General features: G+C 43.0%; 1 protein-coding gene across 2 annotated transcripts in view; it reads right to left on the bottom strand.

Annotated features, from left to right (window-relative positions):
* SUSD1 (sushi domain containing 1) overlaps positions 1–19,797 on the bottom strand; it is a 137,549-nt gene that overhangs the window by 74,533 nt on the left and 43,219 nt on the right. For both annotated transcript variants that reach the window (XM_070375110.1, XM_070375111.1), the window contains exons 6-8: positions 16,135–16,314; positions 3,842–3,939; positions 3,037–3,223 (exon numbers count right to left, since the gene is read on the bottom strand). In XM_070375110.1, the coding sequence (XP_070231211.1) occupies positions 3,037–3,223; positions 3,842–3,939; positions 16,135–16,314 (465 nt within the window). The remainder of the gene's footprint in view (positions 1–3,036; positions 3,224–3,841; positions 3,940–16,134; positions 16,315–19,797) is intronic.

Raw genomic sequence — 19,797 nt, 5'->3', positions numbered from 1 at the left:
GTCCTGAAAAGCCTTACCACTAAAGTTGATTGAAGACTAAGTCTTACCTCATTTAAAAGCAAACACTACACCCAGTATTGCAAAACTTTGCCAAATAGTAAACCCCAAGAAAATGTCAGCAAATCCCCCCCAAAGAATACTAAAATTGAAAAAAAAAACCTAGAAATCAACAGCAAAGTGTAAATGTTGAGAATATTTTAAACCTACCACTTGATACATACATAATTAATCTTTCGATCAATGGGGAAACCAAAATACCAAGTATATAATGCTTTGAAAGTAAAAATAAAGGGAACATATATTAACACCCTCATAAATAATTCTTCCATCAAGGGAAAATCAGAATAGCAATTACACCGTGTCTTGAAAGTAAAAATAAAGAGAATATGTATAAATGCCTAAGGAATTCCACCAAAGTTCAAATCCAGAAGGGAGAAAGAAGAACTGAAGACTTTTATCATCAAACAGAAAATAATGGAAATAAGTTGAACCATGCAATTAACTCAAGAATTTAGTAATAGAACAATATAATCAACTTAAGAGAATCCGGGAGAAGGAAATTTAAAAATGAGAGAAATTAATGAGACAAAAAATAATTTTAAAAACCCAGAAGATTATTCTTCAGGGAAAAGAATAGTAATGAAACAGACAACCCAAGCTAAGCAAAGCAAGTGTTAAAAAGAAAGAAACACAAAACTAGGAATCAAAATAACCTGGGAATATATAATCTATAACTCCAGAGGAGCTGTCAACAAATATTCCATTTGACATTCTGCCAATATATCATGTGAACGTACGGCAAAAACCACCACAATATTGTAAAGTAATTAGCCTCCAATTAAAATTTTTTTTAATTTTAAAAAATTAAAAATAAATAAAAAATAAAATCACAACTCAATGGGCATTTTCTAAGAAAGTATAAATTATAAAAATTGACTCAAGAATATGTAAGAAACACAAATCCCCAAAACCACAGAAGAAATTGACAGTCATCAAAGAATTATCTCCCAAAGGGATGAAACTTAAATGACATTATGAGCAAGTGTGTCCAGCTTTAAAGAAAGGGGATAATCCCGAAGTGATATAAACTTTTCCAGGATATAAAAATATGGAAAACTTCCCAATTCATTTAACGAGAACTGGCATAACGCTAATCATGAAATCAGATGGCTAAATGTGCAGGATCTAAATGAACAGAATGACAAATCTTCGCATGAAGGCATAAATAAACAGGAAAGACAAAACTCGAGTAGATATGGAGAAAATGTAGAAATGTACCTTGTACCCAGTTGGGATAATTCAATATAAAGCCCAATCCTCACTAGATTAACTTGCAAATTTAATCTAGTTCCACTTAAAATTTCAGACAGAAGGAGGTCTGGAGACATTAACAGACTCAGCCAGGGTCACTCAACTCTTAAGCAGCAGAGTTAAGATGTAAATCCAGGTCTGTCTGAACCCAAAGACCATGCTTGCCCCAACTGAAATTAACTTGGAAAGGTTGAAGAGGATGTTAGTAAAAACAGCAGACAATGAACAGCAATCTGTCATTGACTGAACAGAGACAGATGAGTTTGGAGTCCTAGGATGATCTTTTTATTTCTAATAAATCTACAGTAGTTTATTGTTAACTTTGAATAATTTTCTCTAATTAGTTACCATATTAAATTGACAATATCTTTCCCTAACATAGTCTTTACTTAGAAATAAATCATTTTATTTCTATACAAGTACCCTGAGACCTATTTTGTATAATTTCATAGTCTGAATGATATTGTAAAGACTAACATACTTTTCATTTATTTCTGCCACATCCATGTTACTTCCCAGTTCCTAGCAGCAGCAATACCTAAAGGTTGAGTTTTCTTAAATTCAATTCAGTCACTCAGTCATGTCCGACTCTGAGCCCGGCTTCCCTGTCCATCACCAACTCCCAGAGCTTGCTCAGACTCATGTCCATTGAGTCGGTGATGCCATCCAACCATCTCATCCTCTGTCATCCCCTTCTCCTCCTGCCTTCAATCTTTCCCAACATCAGGGTCTTTTCTAATGAGTCAGTTCTTCACATCAGGTGGCCAAAGTATTGGAGCTTCAGCTTCAGCATCAGTCATTCTAATGAATATTCAGGACTGATTTCCTTTACGATTGACTGGTTGGATCTCCTTGCAGTCCAAGGGACTCTCAAGAGTCTTCTACAACACCACAGTTCAAAAGCATCAATTCTTCAGCATTCAGCTTCCTTTATGGTCCAACTTAAGTAGGTTTTCTTAAATAGGATATCAAATACCTAGCTGAAAACTACCTCAACTCATACAAGACAATAAATGACATCAGTGGCTTCTCAAGGTTTGCTTTTAAAGAATTTAATTAATTTTGACATCCTACAACCAGAGTGCTGAAAAAAACTTATTGTAATTGTCATGATGATATAAAAATCCAGATGATATCTATGTGCCTTAGTGTTTATTACAACTTCCTGAGGCTCCTTCCCTCCAATCTGCTTTCCAACCAACTTCTACCCTCCTGCATCCTAAGGCTGCCTCCTCCTCTCCACCTGCTCACCCTCACTTTGAATCCCCACCCCTAATCAGTCCTGGGGTCACTTCTCATCCTAGATGTACAGCTCCTGGGTCAGCCTCCCTGGCTCCTCCTTTGTCATAGGCAAGAGTAAGAAATGACTTTTGAGTTTCCCACCAAAGATAAGCCAGATGGCTACCCTCTATTGCCGTGGACAACTGAAACAGAGGGCATCACTGCCTACTGCTGTCTTTTAAATGCCTTCTTGTTACCTTCCACGTCAACTAGAGGACCCAGCTGAGAATCCATACATCAGTGCCCATTCAGTCTGGCATCCTTAGGACAGGAATCTCTCCTACTAGCTCTGCTCTGGTTCTGACCCCTGGAGTAATTAACCCCTTGGCTGCAAACCTTAGAAAGTAACTGTGAACTCTCCTGACCTGTGGATTCTGAAGCACATTTCCCCACATCCTGCGCTTAGCATTCTCTAGGAGGAAATGAGACTTCACCTCCACCTACCAGCTGTCTGGAACTCAGTGACGGCTGGCACGGAGCGTCGGGGAGGGGCTGTAGAAATGTTCACGGTGTAGTTGGTGCCCAGGTACAGGTCTAGGCACACTTCTGGGGTCCTGCTCTCTGTGGTCAAATTAACTGTCTCCTCATGACCTGATTCCAGGGGGTCCAACCGCTGTCCTTTTATGTATATCTTTGTGAGGGGAAAAGACAAGAGAACCCACTGTGACTCCACTGAAAACAACCAAGAGAGATTTTGTAGTGGGGGAAACTACTCTCTTACTACTCCCTTTTATACTGCACTGCTCACCCCGGGGCAGGCAAACAGGGCGAACCTCTGCTATCTGGTCTCTGATGATGAAATCTGATCAGCCTGATAGTCCAGAAACCCTGAGAAGTGACATAAAATGGGGAGTTTCTCTAAGGAGTGCTATCCTGCACTCAAATGACCAGCGATCAATGCAGGCAGTCACAACCCGAGACTCGCTCGCTGCATCCTGTCACCCAGGCAGCAGATGCTTCTAGGCTCTGGGGAAGTGACACACGAGAGCTTGGAAACAAGCAATCATGATGATGCCAAATATAAATACACCCCCCACGCATACACCCTGGAGGATGACAAGCACGTTAAACACCACATGTAAAATAAAATAATCCAGATATCTGAAAAACTCTACTCACTTTAAAAAGGACTATGGGATTGGAGAGCTATTTGATTGAGAAGCACTTCCGGAAGCAAGTTCCTCTGACTCTCATTCCCATGGTAACCATCTCTGCCCTGGCAGAAAAAAAAGGAGTTCACTTCACTTACCACATATTCGATCTTGGAGTTTATTCTTCCTGGGTTTATTTGCCACCTCACACAGGTGTTATTAAACACTGACACTTCATTAATTTCTATAATTATTTCTAAAAGAAAAAAAGAAAGAATCCACTCAACAAAATGCATCAAAAGACTTTAGAAAAATCTTAATGGCCAGCCCATTAGAGGGCATGACTTTGTTTACTTGCCCAGCTGGTCTCTCTGCTGGTCACCATTAACACTAGGATTCAGAAACCAAATCAGCAGTTCAAGCTATCCCAGACCAATCACCCAATTTAACTTTATCATGAGTGAGCTCGGCCCATGACCTGATGTGGAAGAAAAGGCTGAGAATTCCCTTAAGTACGAGTGAGAATTCTAGCCTGTGATTGGTCTGACAGGCCACTGGATGCCACTGGCATTCCATTCCTGGGGGAAGGAAAGGGACCCAGAGCCGAGCCCTGAACCTTCCCTGCAGCTGCGCAGGTTAGACCAGCTTCCGGTTCCCTCATCCCACCGACTGATGGAGCGTTTTGATCGCCAGGTCACTGCTGTTCCCAGGAGGGAAATGACACAGATCACCACCCATGACCATTCCTCAGGAGCAGCCCGTTGCGGGTAAGCTAAATAAATTCTCCACGAGGTCCCTGGAACCATTTAAACCTGATTTATCAGGAAGCCACTAATTTCTTTAAGTTGTTCTGTTTCTTTTAAATATTCTGCATGTGGCGGCGGTGGGGGGGTGACCAATTGAAAGGGTAGCATTGAAACATACACATTACATATGTAAAATAGATTGCTAATGGGAAGTTGCTGTATGTCACAGGGAGCTCAGCGCAGTACTCTGACAACCTAGAGGGGTGGGATGGGGTGGGAGGGAGGCTCACGAGGGAGGGGACGTATGTATACTTATGGCTGATTCACATTGTTATATGGCAGAAGCCAACACAATATTGTAAAGCAATTATTCTCCAATTAAAATTTTTCAAATAAATAAATATTCTGTACATATTTCATGTAATAAATTTAGCAATGTGGGAAACTGTATTATGGCCTTGGGTCCTGAGATAACAGTTTCCAATGAACCTATTAAATGACTTAGGAAGTTGTTCAGATGAGAATGGGGAAAGGACTTAGCTTTTTCTCTATTTAACAAATTTCCTGCAGATAAGTAAAACTATTTTTACTTGCAGTTGACATGCTCTTGTCTAAAAAAAGTCTTAAGGAATTCACACACACACACACACAATTAAAACTAAGAAACAACTTCAACCAGGTAGCAGGATACAAGGTCAAAGTACAAAAAGCAATTGCATTCCTGTCCACTATTAAGGAACAAGCCAAAGATGAAATTTTAAAAAAACTCACTTACAACAGCATCAAAAGGAATAAAATTCCCTGCAGGTGAAAGTGAAAGTCGCTCGGTCATGTCTGACCCCATGGACTGTACAGTCCATGAGATTTTCCAGGCCAGAACACTGGAGTGGGTAGCCTTTCCCTTCTCCAGGGGATCTTCCCAACCCAGGGACCGAACCCAGGTCTCCCACATTATAGGCAGATTCTTTATTAGCTGAGGCACCAGGGAAACCCAAGAATACTGGAGTGGGTACCTATCCCTTCTCCAGCAGATTTTCCCAACCCAGAAGTTGAACCAGGGTCTCCTACATTGCAGGCGGATTCTTTACCAACTGAGCTATCAGGGAAGCCCTATATCCTGCAGGTAGAAGTTACCAAACTATCACCTCTAGAGGAGAGAATCAACATCTCACCAAATGGGAATATTCCCCAGCCTACATTCAAGCTTCCCCACTGAAGCAGATGCCCCTTATGTATGTTTTAGACCCTCTCAGCTCACATGCCCCTTGCTCCTGCCCTGTCTGAGCTTTGACAACATGACCATGTTTTGTCTCCCAGGCTGGGGTTTCCCTGCTGCATGTGCAACCTGGAAGTGGGGGGAATGGACACTTTCTGAAAGACAGGAAGTACTGGAAAAATCTGCCCCTTACTTTTCTTCCCCTTGTGGCGAAGCTCCCCCAGGGCGCTGCTACACTGATGGAGCGATCACGTGCACTCAGTAAGGACCAGGGCAACAAGGAATCCTCATGCTGGCTTGGCTTCCTTCCCTGCTCTGCCCACCTCAGCCTTCACTCCTGCTTCCTGGGGTGTGTGTGTGTGTGTGTGTGTGTGTGTGTTAGTTGCTTAGTCATGTCAGATTCTTTGAGACCTCATGGACTGTAGCCTGTCCAGGCTCCTCTGTCCATGGGATTTCCTAGGCAAGAATACTGGAGTGGGATGCCACTGCCTTCTCCAGGGGATCTTTCCAACCCAGGGATCAAACCCATGTCTCCTGCATTAGCAGGCAGATTCTTTACCCCTGAGCCACCTGGGAAGCCCCATTTCTTCATACTCAGAACCAATGCTACCTTTAGATAGACCCTAATCTACTGACCCCCTTGCCCATGGAAGATTTTATATCTTTATTAAATCACCCAATCAGCAGCACTGCCGAGATTTGATGTCACACTTGACCTGGTCATGGGTAAGCCCAGTCAGCTGACAGTAAGTGGGAATAAATGCAAGCAGGAAGAGGAAAAGAGGCAAATTTCTGGAGAGACCCCAGAGGATCAAGTGTGACCATCTACTGCACTCCTGGGTCACTACATCAGTGCATCTTCCTGGAGCACAAATAATTTGAAATCAAAGAAATATTCCAGGTGTGGACATGGGTACTCTGATGGATGCAAAGATCCAATCCATTCACTTCCTTGGGTAGCATGATGATGACACTGGCAACAGTCTTTTGTCAGCTTGAAAAAGTCCCAAATATTCCCAGCCCCTTCCCTCTCCAGCTCGTCAAAGCACAGAGTTCTAGACTCTTCTGTTCACTCCCACAGCCCCCGACACTCACCCCCTGGTCCAGAAGGAAAAGGAAACACCCCACTCCTCACCTTGTCGCTGAGTTGCCATTAAAGCATACTTCCTTCCCACTCGGGACCCTTTGCCACCCAAGCAGAGATTAGAAAGGGGACATGAGGCAAAACCAATACAATATTGTAAAGTAATTAGCCTCCAATTAAAATAAATAAGTTTAAATTTTTAAAAAAGTTCTAACCCTGTTATCCTAAAATGTAAAAAAAAAAAAAAAAGGAGACATAAAAGTTTCCTTTCTTGTTCTTCCTTTTTGCTCATTCACTATGACAACCACAAATGACATCTCAGAAATGCCATCTGCCTCCAGCCTGTGCCCTGCGCTCTGCACAGATGGGACCCAGATCTTTTTGTAGGGAGGTCAGCTATTTCATCCCAAGGAGTAGTTGAACAAAATTCAGTTGCTCTTCCCTCCAGGTGTCTACACACCAGCTGGAAAGACTTCTTTGTAAATGTTACAAAGATATTAAACATCTACATTCATGCTGCCCTTTTAAAAGAGATGACTTGGGAGGCTACACCTTCATTCTAATAGTACTGAAAACTTAAAATACTTTTGGAAGTTCTCTTTGGATCTGAGTCCAGGGCACTTTATTCACCATTGACCCTTAACTGAACCATCATTGAACGCCAAACATCCTCCCCTGCCAGGCACTGGGCTGATGATCAGAAGGTAAGTCTTTCCCTGAGGAACACTGTATCTAATGGAGGAAGCTAACACACAAGCAGATAAATCATGATTCCATCAATATCAGAACAAAGTTACACACAAGTACCACAGGGTATCGAGAAAGAAGCCACCACTCTCACTGGAAGAACTGGGGAAGCCAGCTTCATGGAGGCCATGCAACCCTTCCCGGCTTCAGGGCTTAAGAGTGGGGAAGACATCTAAGCAGGTCCGAAGTCCTAGGTGTAACCTGTATGGACAGTTTCAGAGTGGTAATATGTAACATGCTGGAGAGGAGGAAGAGGGGCAGCAAGGTTTCAGAAAGAGAACAGGGTCAGACTTGGGAAGACCTGTGCACCAGACTAAACACAGACTTACTCCTACCAGCCATGGAGAGCTAAAAGCAGGAAGATGGTGGGGACTTTTTTTTTTTTTTTAAGAAAGATACCTCTGGAGGAGGAATTCCCTGGTGGTCCAGTGGCTAAGACTCTGAGCTTCCGATGCAGGGACACAAGCTCAATCCTTGGTTGGGAAACTGAGATCCCATGCTGCGTGGTGTGGCCAAAATAAAAATTTTTTTAATTAAAAGAAAAAAAAATAACTCCGGTGTGTTTTGAAGGAAAAACTGGAGGTCACAAGGAAAGAATTTGACCCCCTTTAATCAGTGATTCCAATACATCAAACACTGATATATGGGTCTTTATAGACTTGATCACATCTTCACAGTAGTCATGGGAAGCAATCATAAAGTCAATTATAGGTGAACATTTACTGAGTTGTTACTACGGACCAGATGTTATCCCTGGTGGCTCAGACAGTAAAGCGTCTGCCTACAATGTGGGAGACCTGGGTTCAATCCCTGGGTCAGGAAGATCTCCTGGAGAAGGAAATGGTAACCCACTCCAGTATTCTTGCCTAGAAAATCCGATGGTCGGAGAAGCCTGGTAGGCTACAGTCCATGGGTCGCAAAGAGTCGGAGATGACTGAGCGAGTTAAAAGGTAAAAGCTACTATGGACCAGATAGTGTGGACAGAAGCAGTAAGCAGTCAAGTCAGAATTCAGAACTAGACCCACCAGACTCCAAAACCCAGAGCCTCTGCACTGAAGAAGTTACTCAGCAAAAAGGTGAAAATATGGAATCAGGCATTGCCTTGAAAACCATAAGCAATAGTTTCTCCTGAAGGAGAAGCAATAGGAGATGAGTGATAAGGCGTCTAGGCTGACTGCCAGTCTCAAAGCCTGAGAGTCTGAATGGATTGCCTTCTACTGCTCTCATGAGAAACATGGGAGGAAGAAGAAGGCATTTGTGAGCAAGGAACTAATGAATTATGCCCAGAACATGCTAAGTCTGAGTTAATCTATCTAGGTGAAAAACTTTCTTGAAGGTCATCAATGTGTGGCTGGCAACTGAAGCTCTGGGTGCAGGTGACCCACCCCCATCCAACGTGGAGAGTGGGCAGCACAACAGCAGGGGACTAAGACACATGGAAACCCAAGGGGAAATCAGAGGACAGAGCGACACGGAAGGAGGTCAGTGGTTGGCGAGGACAGTCCGATGCCTTGGGAGTCAAGGACACAGAAGATCTGCAGTCATGTCTGTTTCCTCAAAAGTTATCTCGCTTCCTTCCCACCGAACACCCCAACCTTCTCAACCCCACCCAAGAAGAGTGCGGAGCAAAACACGAGGCACCAAGGGCTTGATCTCTCACCCTTCTCGCATGTGGCTCTTTCTCTCCCAAAGGAGGGCACACGGTTCCATGATCAGACTTGAGGTCTGACTGGAGAGAGGCAGGCAGAGCAGATCTCTGGCTTGTCCAGTTGTAGGACACTTAGGCCTCCCCAGCTTTAAACAAAGGAGGCCCCCACACCATCCAAATGAACTCTACATTGAACCTTGAGAACAAAAGCCTTCACTGGTGATAAAGTACCTTTGCTTTGCTTTAGATTCTGCATGTGGCCCATGGTTGCTTGTGTGTATAAATGTACATATATATAAAGACATGTATTTTAGCATTCTATTAGCATTTAGTATTTCTCTGTGGTACTAGTCACATTTGTAACGACTAATTTTGTAATTAGTTGTTTAACATCTAAGTCTATCTCTCCTGAGGGCTTGGACCATGAACAGAATTGATGCTTTGGAACTGTGGTGTTGGAGAAGACTCTTGAGAGTCCTTTGGACTGCAAGGAGATCAAGATTCAGGAAATCAACCCTGAATATTGGAAGGACTGATGCTGAAGCTGAAGCTCCAAAACTTTGGTCACCTGATGCAAAGAACTGACTCATTGGGAAAGACCCTGATGCTGGGAAAAATTGAAAGCAGGAGAAGGGGACGACAGAGAATGAGATGGTTGGATGGCATCACCGACTTAATGGGCATGAATTTGAGTAAGCTCCAGGAGATGATAAAGGACAGGGAAGCCTGGCATGCTGCAGTCTATGGGGTCACAAAGAGATGGACACAACTGAGCGACTGAACAACAACAACAAATCTCTCCTGAATGTGAGCTCTATAACAGCAAAGACAAACAAGGTCTATCTCTCTATCCCCAGAAACTAACACAGTTGGTTGGACGCAGATATTTTTAAACTATTTATCATTTGGTTGATTGATTAAATAGATGGATGAATATATGGATAAATGGTGGGCAATGCTAAGTGTTATAAAAAGGTTAAAAGGAACAAGGATTGATGCTACAAGATGAATTTGACGGTTAGGTGATCATTAAGAAACCCTGTTGAGAGAACCACAGTGTACTGGGGTGTTGGACGCCTGATTCTCCTGCAGGAGAGACTGAGACAAGAATGGGGTGGGAGGGACAGAGTCAGTGAGCACACCCCGCTCTCTCAGCAGCCCCATTGTGGGCAGGGCCTGGTCTAACGTACTCAATTTTGGTTTCCAATTTTATATCCATGTTCTTTATTTTTGAAAACAGTAAAAGATCCTACCAAATAAATTCAGGAGACCCTAGCAGATGGTCAAGCTGGAGGTCATTTCTAGATGAAAACAGTACCTGATTTCAAAACTAACATGACCAATCTTCCAGTGTGCTGCATTAAACTACCTTCAAAGGCCATCCCAGTTGGATTACAAAACAGAAACATTTTGATAATAGCATCATTGAAATGAGAGTACGGCTCCCTCCCCAAGGTGACAATGTTAAACAAAGCGTGTTTGCTTATAAGAGTTCTGCTGTGCTTCCTGTTTGATTTTAGTCTTTGCATGCTAAGCTACTTCAGTCGTGTACGACTCTTTGCAACCCTATGGCCGGTGGCACTCCAGGCTGCTCTATCCGTGGGATTCTCCAGGCAAGAATACTGGAATGGGTTGCCATTTCCTCCTCACGGGAATCTTCCTGACCCAGGGATCGAACCCACGTCTCTACATCTCCTGCACTGGCAGGCCAGTTCTTTGCCACCAGTGCCAGCTGGGAGGCGCTTTCAGTCTTTAGGGTCGCATAAAAGAGGCAGAGCAGCATGACTTAGAGTATGCTTTTCTAAAATGCTTCATACACTTTAGGATGCGTTTTGCTGACACCTGAATACATTCCTATAGGCTCGCCTGGTATTGACTTTTGAAAAAAACGAGGTGTTAACATCAAATTCATGCTATCACATATATTACAAAGTGTCCTTGGTCAATAAATTTAAACTACAAATTTAAGTTTTAAATCTAAGTTGTTTAAAGAAACATTAAATAACCAATACTTTTCCTCTGACAAACTCTGTCAGGGTGATCTACAAATAGCTCAACCTCGGGAAACTGGTAGGAGACAGATCTCGGGCCTCAAGACCTAAGTTCAAATCCTGTCTCTGCCATTTAGTAGTCACTGAATGACCCTGTGAAAGTTGTTTCACTTTTACGAGTCTCAGATTACTCATCTATGGAATGAAAATATCAATACTTATTTCACCAGGTTTTTCTGAGGCCACAATGAAACCAAGCATCAAGGCTCCTGGCAGAGCCATGGGTGTCTAAGCTGGTGTGTGATCGATGGCAGCTGTAATGCCTGATGGTCTAACATTATGTATGTAAACAAATTCCAGGCATGTGGCTATTTGCATGTATGCCCATTTATTCCGGCTGACCTTTCTCTCCTATCTGAAATATGTCAAGCTGCAAGTGAGCGCTCACTGGGCTGAAGAGCAGCATCAACAACAACAAAAGTAGGAGGAGCAGAAGCTAACAGGAGGCCTGGAAGCATTAGGACTCCAGTGCCTGAGTCGGGTGAGGGACTCAGAGAGGCTCCCAGCAGTCAAACGGTCTGCGTTTCAATAGAGACGCTGCTCTTCTAAGAGCCTGGAGTGAGTGAGCATCAACTTCATAATTATTAACTCAGATTCTAAACATAAAAAGCCAAATGACCTGTGCAGAATGAAAGCCAGGGACAGTCTTATCAAGAATGAATCAGTCTCTTTGATCTTGAGGTAAGCCGACTCACTGAACATCAAGCTTCCACCTGGGGTTTTTCCAGACACCAACATAATTGCCTAATTCTCGGCTGTCTGGAGCTTCCAGTCTAAACTGGCCTTAAAAAAAAAAGGTCCCACCACCTTGCCAGAGTTCATACTCCATTCAAAACGTATACAGTTCTAACTGAATCACTGTGCTAGACAGCAGAAATCAACACAACATTGCAAATCAACTATACTTCAATACATTTTTTAAATATATGTGTTTCTAAGCTACTAGTCCAAATAAGCAGGGACTTCAAAACTATTTTTAACTAAGAACAACCCAAGTAAAATGAGAAATTATTCCACCCAATTTGGAATTAAATGTTCAAGTATAAAAAGAGGGGTAAACAGAATGGAAACAGAGGACCAGGGTAAAAGGTATTCATGGGTTAGGCAGAAAAGTAGAAAAAAATTGGAGAAAAAGTGAACATTGAGGAGGGTAAATACAAAATACACAGAAAGAGGTAAGGCAGAAGCGGGTGGTAGGAAGAAATGGGTGAAAAATAGGAAAAAGAAGGAGGGAGGGGCAGCTGAGCAAGAGCCGTGGTAATCAGCCTCTCTCACTACAGTTTCAGAACCGTCTCCTACCTACCCACCCAGCGATCCTGCGCATTGTGCCATGAATTAATCAGCATGTAAATCGCCCCCTTTATCTGCGGAAATTGAATTTAGCTGCCAATCTTGATTGAGGGCATAGAGGCCTCCTCAGAGAAAGATCACAGCTCTCAGGGAGAATGCCTTTTCTCTTCTTAAATCAAAGCTTGCATAAGCCCATGGAAACAGCTGCAGCTGGAGCCACAGACATTGTGAAAGGTGGCAGGCTGAGGTCGGTAATTATAATTAGCAGTTACATAACATGTTTGTTCTTCAAAGTGCTCTACAAGCATCAGCTAATTAATAGCTTACTATGCCCCATGCAGATCCACTGGTTTTTCAGGGAGTGACTAATCCTAGTGCTCCCACTGAATTCTGAATGGTGGGGGCACAAGCAGCTTGAGCCTTGCAGAAAATGGCTAAGGGTCCTGAAGCTACGCCCAGCTCTCAGACCCAGTGACTCCACAGGCAGCCCTGGCCCAAGACCACCTCCCCAGATGTTGAATTCAGCCATCCACGAGGCAGCTGCCTCATTTCCTCCAAATAACTTAGAGGTGCTGTTGGAGAGGCAGTCATTGTTTGGGAAGACTATCAGTCTGGTTTGAAACGGCATTAGCTCTTCTCAATGTTTCCAATGATGAAGACGGGAACTCTGGAGTCCTTGATGTTAGTTACAGGTTTGCCCTCGCTTCTCTGTGAAGTTGGACAAGTCAGTGGGACCTAAGAGAAGGCTGATCGACATCTCTGGGTTCCCATCCAAGTCTACCCCTCCTTGTTGCTATGGCTGCAATCTCTAACCTACATCCTGCTGCAGTAGTGGTATAGATAACTTAATGTGGAAAATGCATGGCACAGACATGGTTTCAGCAACAGGACTGAGTTCTTCATCTTCTCCAGGGTTCTTTACCCAAGGGTTTCAATATTAAATGTATATTTGTATGTGCATTTCTTTGGAGAAAAATCTGTTTACTCCATTGCCCCATAAATTCCAAAAAGATAGTGTCCAGCAAAGTACCCCACACACAATGTATGCTAAATAAATATCTATTGAATGAATTGATAGATTTCTTCAAATCCCAGTCCCACAAATGGTCATAAACCCTTCCTCTATGGACAAATAATAACCTGCAGTCCATGTGTTATATTTGCTCATGCTAGACTTTCCTTTAGAAAACTTAGACTGACAAGACTCAAGCAGAGACATTACTTTGCCAACAAAGGTCCATCTAGTCAAGGCTATGGTTTTTCCAGGAGTCATGTATGAATGTGAGAGTTGGACTATAAAGAAAGCTGAGCACCGAAGAACTGATCCTTTTGAACTGCAGTGTTGGAGAAGACTCTTGAGAGTCCCTTGGACTTCAAGGAGATCTAACCAGCCCATCCTAAAGGAGATCAGTCTTGAGTGTTCATTGGAAGGACTGATGTTGAAGCTGAAACTCCAATTCTTTGGCCACTTGATGCGAAGAGCTGACTCATTTGAAAAGACCCTGATGCTGGGAAAGATTGAAGGCAGGAGGAGAAAGGGACAACAGAGGATGAGATGGTTGGATGGCATCACCGACTCAATGGACATGAGTTTGAGTAAACTCCGGGAGTTGGTGATGGACAGGGAGGCCTGGCGTGCTGAGGTTTATGGGGTCGCAAAGAGTCGGACACAACTGAGCGATTGAACTGAACTGAACTGAAGACACTCTGCCATAATTCAACTGCAAGTCAATCCAGAGACCCAAACCAAAGCTACCTTGGGATTTCACTCTTCAGAGATCTGTCTTGAGAGCCAAGCAAGTCAACATCTAGAAACAAATTACCAGAGTCATTCAAGACTTCTGCTGCTGCTGCTAAGTCGCTTCAGTCATGTCCGACTCTGTGCGACCCCATAGACGGCAGCCCACCAGGCTCCCCCGTCCCTGGGATTCTCCAGGCAAGAACACTGGAGTGGCTTGCCATTTCCTTCCCCAATGCATGAAAGTGAAAAGTGAAAGTGAAGTCGCTCAGTCGTGTCCTACTCTAGCGACCCCATGGACTGCAGCCTACCAGGTTCCTCCGACCATGGGATTTTCTAGGCAAGAGTACTGGAGTGGGGTGCCATTGCCTTCTCCCATTCAAGACTAGGTGACAACAATTTGTCACACCCTGGGCCAACTATCACAAGCCTAAGAATCACTGCCTTTCCCCACCTTGTTTCTTGGAGGCCAAGGTGAAATAAAGCATGTGGAAGTCTATACTTCTGACTCATGAGAGGATCTGCTTCAAGTCATGCTAATAATTTCAGTAAAAGACCTAACATGTGCACAGTGGTTTAAATTTTGAAATGTTCCCTGTAGATTATCTCATTTGATTCCCTCTCAACAACTATTTGAAGTAGGAAAAACAGGCTATATTTCCCCCCTCTTACAGACTAGGAAACTGAGGCTCTAAGAGAATAATGCCTTATGTGATGACACACAGCTGGCACAAGGGATGGCTAGAATTTGAACTGAAGTCTCAAAACCCCTTTTCACAGGTAATCCCATTTGAGGGAATATATCAAAAGAATTGTGAACTTCCCAGGTGGCGCTAATGGTAAAGAACCCGCCTCCCAAAGCAGGAGACATAAGAGACGCAGGTTTGATTCCAGGGTTGGGAAGATCCCCTGGAGGAGGGCATGGCAACGCACTTCAGTATTCTTACCTGGAGAATCCCATGGACAGAGTAGCTGGTGGGCTACAGTCCATGGGGTCGTAAAGAATCAGACACAATGGAAGCAGCTTAGCACAGCAGGCACATCCAAAAGAATTCAAATCAAGGTCTCAAAGAGATATTTGTAAGCCCGTGCTCAGAGAGGCATTAGTCTCAATAACCAAAAGGTGGAAGCAACAGAACTGTCCATCAACAGATGAACAGATAAGCATAATGCGTATATAAACACAGCAGAATATTATCATTCAGCCAGAAAAAAGAAGGAAATACCACCATTGGCAACAACATGGATAAACCTGGAGTACATTATGTTAAGGATCATAAGCCAGCCACGGAAGCATAAATACTAATGGTTTTGCTTACTTGAGGTCAATTAGCCAAACTCATACAAACAGAAAGCAGAATGGTGGTACCAGAAGCTGTGGGGAGTGGGAAAATAGGGAGTTACTCTTTAATGGATACAGACTTTCAGTTTTACAAGATGAAAAAGTTCTGGAGACTGGTTGCACAATGTGAAAATAGTTAACACCGAAAAAGCGTTAAGATGGTAGATTTTATGTTGTGCATATTTTACCACAATTAAAAATAAACATTAAAAACCTCGCTATACATGACACCACCTTTTCTCTGAAAAGCTGTCAACATGTGCTTAATTAGGACTTTCAAGTAAGCCCCCCTGTGAAAATGGTTCATAGAGAAAAGTCTCTCAGCCAACCAAGCAGAAGAGATAGGAGTCACTGTGATTTAAGGTGGGTTTCAAAAGACAAATGCATATTGTTTTCTATCCAAATTATTTTCCCAATCCACCCTTTAAATCTTCAGGGTTCGGCTGACAAATCTAAAGCCAAGCGCCCGCTGGGGTAAAGGCATGGCTAGGTGCAGTGCACAGAGCGAGCAAGCAAAGGCTTTAGGTTCCACACTCCTGCTAGCTAGTTACCTCCAGGAGACAGGAGCCCGACAGGATGGGGGTTATACCTGAGCATGACGAAGCACTGGTTCTCCAGGTGCCCTTCTCTGTGCAAACGGAAGTGATCTTTCCTCCAGGGCTCTCAAAGCCCTCTAGACAGACATAGTGAGCCACGCTGCCCAGTCTGGAGCTGTGAGTCCCCTCTAGGATTGCGTGCTGCACTTCTGGAGGGCGGCCACAGTCAATCTCTGCAATAAGAAGTAGGACGGCATGTGTTATGACCATCCCATAATTCACCTTTTAGAAATAAACATTCATCAATGATAGAGTCCAGTCATATGGGATAAGGAAAGATATTAACCCCATCAAATAATTCAACAGCAGATACATAACATAAGATTGTTCAGAAGTAAAGAAAACAGAGTTCTCTGAGCTTAATGAAATTTACAAACATGTATATATAGAAAACATTCTAATTATGAGATTATTTATACTATAGAGAACTCCTTGGTCAATGAAAGAATCCATCTCACGGTTCTTTTAAACACTAAGATTTTTCTGCTATCTTTATCTTCAGGTCATTAACTCCTGAGTAAATAATAATATAACTGTAGGGTTTTTTGGCCAACTGAAGAGTAAACAAAATACATACAAAATCTCTGAACTTTTTAAAGGAAATTAACGGGGAAAGTTAATTAACATTCAATGTAGATGCACCTTTCAAAGGGAAAAAATCAGCTACATAGAGGGAGACAAGCCTGAATTTATAAAATGAATATGAAATTTCTTCTCTGCAACTCTGACTACTGAAGACACTGGAATACTTACAGAGAACAATCTGAAGGACAAGGATTACGACATTGCCATTTTAGACCCAGCCAAACTCTGCCTCATAGAAGAATAAAAGAGTCACTTTCGGGTATTTTACGATTCTTAAAAAATCTACGTGTGTACCTTTTCTGGGAAAAAATTCAAAAATAACTTCAACCCAATAACAAAAGTGAATCAGAATAAATACCCTAAGCAAAGAGAAGGATGGCCTTTAGAAGAAACACAAGAATGAAACAAGCAGGATGTACAGATAAGTCTCCACAATCATTTAAGTGTGATGTAGAGCTTGACAGCCCCAGCAGTAAAGAGTTAGTCTCTGGTCAGTGCAGATACAAATCCTGAGCAGTTATGGAACCAGAATGAAGTGGTCATTAAATAAAGCCTCCAATCCTGTCCACCTCTCAATTCCCATGTCTGCCCACAGAGATTTGTTCCCTTCTCGTACATGTTGGCCCAACACAAAACCTCTTGGCCCTCAGCATATCTTCCCAACGTCAGATCTTTCAGCCTGTATACTGGCCCCAAACATTCCAAGATGTGAGTATATTTGTGTGTACATGAGCAACCAGCTGAACAGGTGGTTAATGTTTCCTAAGACTGCCCAGCCACTGTAGACATCTAAAACAGCCAGTTCAAGACAGGGTTCAGTTACAGCAGGAAATTAGAGGGATAATCAGTGAATAAACTGAGGGTATAGATTTATGTAGGTCTATGGGCTTCCCTGGTGGCATAAACAGTAAAGAATCTGCTGCAATGCAGGAGACTCAGGTTCAATCCCTGGGTCAGGAAGATACCCTGGAGAAGGAATTGGCAACCCACTCCACTACTCTTGCCTGGAGAATTTCATAGACAGAGAAGCCTAGCAGGCTGCAGTTCATGGGACTGCAAAGAGTCGGACATGATTGAGCGACTAACTTTGACTTTCTTTCATCGAAATTGAAGCTGGAATTCTAAACTGCACATTGGAGAGGTTTGAAAGGGAATCTGATAACCAGACCTCTGGATTAGGGGTGAGGCATAGATACTAAGGGCTTTCCAGGGGGCACAGTGATAAAAAAAAATCCGTTTGCCAGTGCAGGAGATACAGGCGATGTGGTTTGATCCCTGGATCTGGAAGATCCCTGGAGGAGGCCATGGCAACCCACTCCAGTGTTCTTGACTGGAAAATCTCATGGACAGGACTTAGCAACTGAGCACAGCATATAGATACTAAAGGTATAAAGGTATAGAAAAAAATTAAATTGACTTTCATCTTGGACATGACCAAGAATAATGGAAGGCACGGTGGCTTTAGTTGGGACTACAAGATTCTTTTTTAACTGATATTAATAGATAAGAAATCAATAGCTTGGTCTCTAGGGACTCAGATAGATGCCCAGGGATAGGCAACTTGGACCCAACTCTGTGCCTTCCCATCTCAGAGCTATTCAAGTCGGACAGTCCCTTGGCAAGAGATATTTAGAGAGGATTAAACACATGGTTCTAAACAACAGCTATACAGTCTAAATCACCTAGGGAGCTTTTGAAAAAAATCACACAATGGAGTGTCTCTCTCTTTTGCACACACACACACACACGTACACCACCATCACCCAGAGACAACTCTTCTGAATGAGTAGTAGTTTGTTGGGTTCTTAGTATCCACATTTCTACAAAGCTGCCAATCTGATCTGTATGCACACTCACAGGTGAGAACCTAAATTAAACAGTGGTATGAATGGCTACCCCTTGACATCACACGCATCCCAAATGGGCCTCAAGTATCTAACATTACTACTTCACAGTAACCCTCCATAGTAGAGACTATTTCCCCCATCTTACAGGTAAAATGACTTAACATGGTTAAATAAAACATCCAAAGTCACACGGGTAATCGTATGACGGTTAGAAGCCGAATCCACATCCATCAGATTCCTACAACCACTGCCTCTCAGGAGCAGCTCCATCTTTGAAAATCTATAGCATATGCCCCTTTCTATCACCTTCCACCTTGCTCACTTTCTCTCTCCTCAGATTACATGCTTCCACCCTCAAACCTAGCAAAATCCTTCCCAATGAAGAAACTGCTCTATGACTAATAGAGGGATCCCTTCTTCCTCTGAGCTTCCGTGGCCTGTGTTCATTCATTCACTTACTCATTTATTTATTGAGCACCTAGTATATGTGAGACAGTATGCTATACACTGCAGCAGTGGACAAAATGGATAAGATCACTCCCCTCAGAGAACTTAGGGAGAGAATAATTGGACACACACACAAAAAAATAAACCAACAAGGTAATTGCAGATGGTGAAAAATGTTAAGTAGGAGGAGGGATAATGTGATAGGATGGGGAAGACTTTTTACACAGAGTGGTTAGGAATAGTTTGAGCTCTCGGAGGAGGTAGCATCTGAGTTAGGACCTGCAGGATGAGAATGAGCCTGTCATGTTCAGGATCAGAGGAAGAACATTTCAATCAAGTGAAAGAGCCAATGCAAAGACCCTGTGGTGAGAAGGTTCTTGATGTGTTCCAGAAGGGGAAATGCGGCCTGTTGGCTGGAGCACAGTCAGCAAGGAGAAGTGGCATGAGATGACAGTGCAGAGAAGAGCAGAGACGGTCACAGAGGGCCTTGTAAGCCTTAGGAAAGAGCTTGGAGCTTGTGAAAAAGCAGCTGAGTGCCATGAGAGGGCTTTGAGCAAGGGAATGAGATAATCTGACTTAGACTTCTAAAAGGCCATTTTGAATGTTGGGTAGAGAACAGGAATAAAAGGAGAGGTGAGTCAGGGTCTAGAGCAGAAGTCCAACAGAGAGAGATGAGGTCTTAGATGCACTTGAAAGGTCATGATGGAGATGGAGAGAATGGGATGGATTCTAGGTGTATACAGGAAGCAAAATAAGATTCCTGGTGACAGATTAGAT

This window comes from Bos mutus, chromosome 8 (assembly GCF_027580195.1).
Source record: "Bos mutus isolate GX-2022 chromosome 8, NWIPB_WYAK_1.1, whole genome shotgun sequence".
In the NCBI taxonomy this organism is placed as follows: domain Eukaryota; kingdom Metazoa; phylum Chordata; class Mammalia; order Artiodactyla; family Bovidae; genus Bos; species Bos mutus.
The sequence above is the reverse complement of the archived record's forward strand: the minus strand, read 5'-3'. Positions and strand labels throughout refer to the sequence as shown.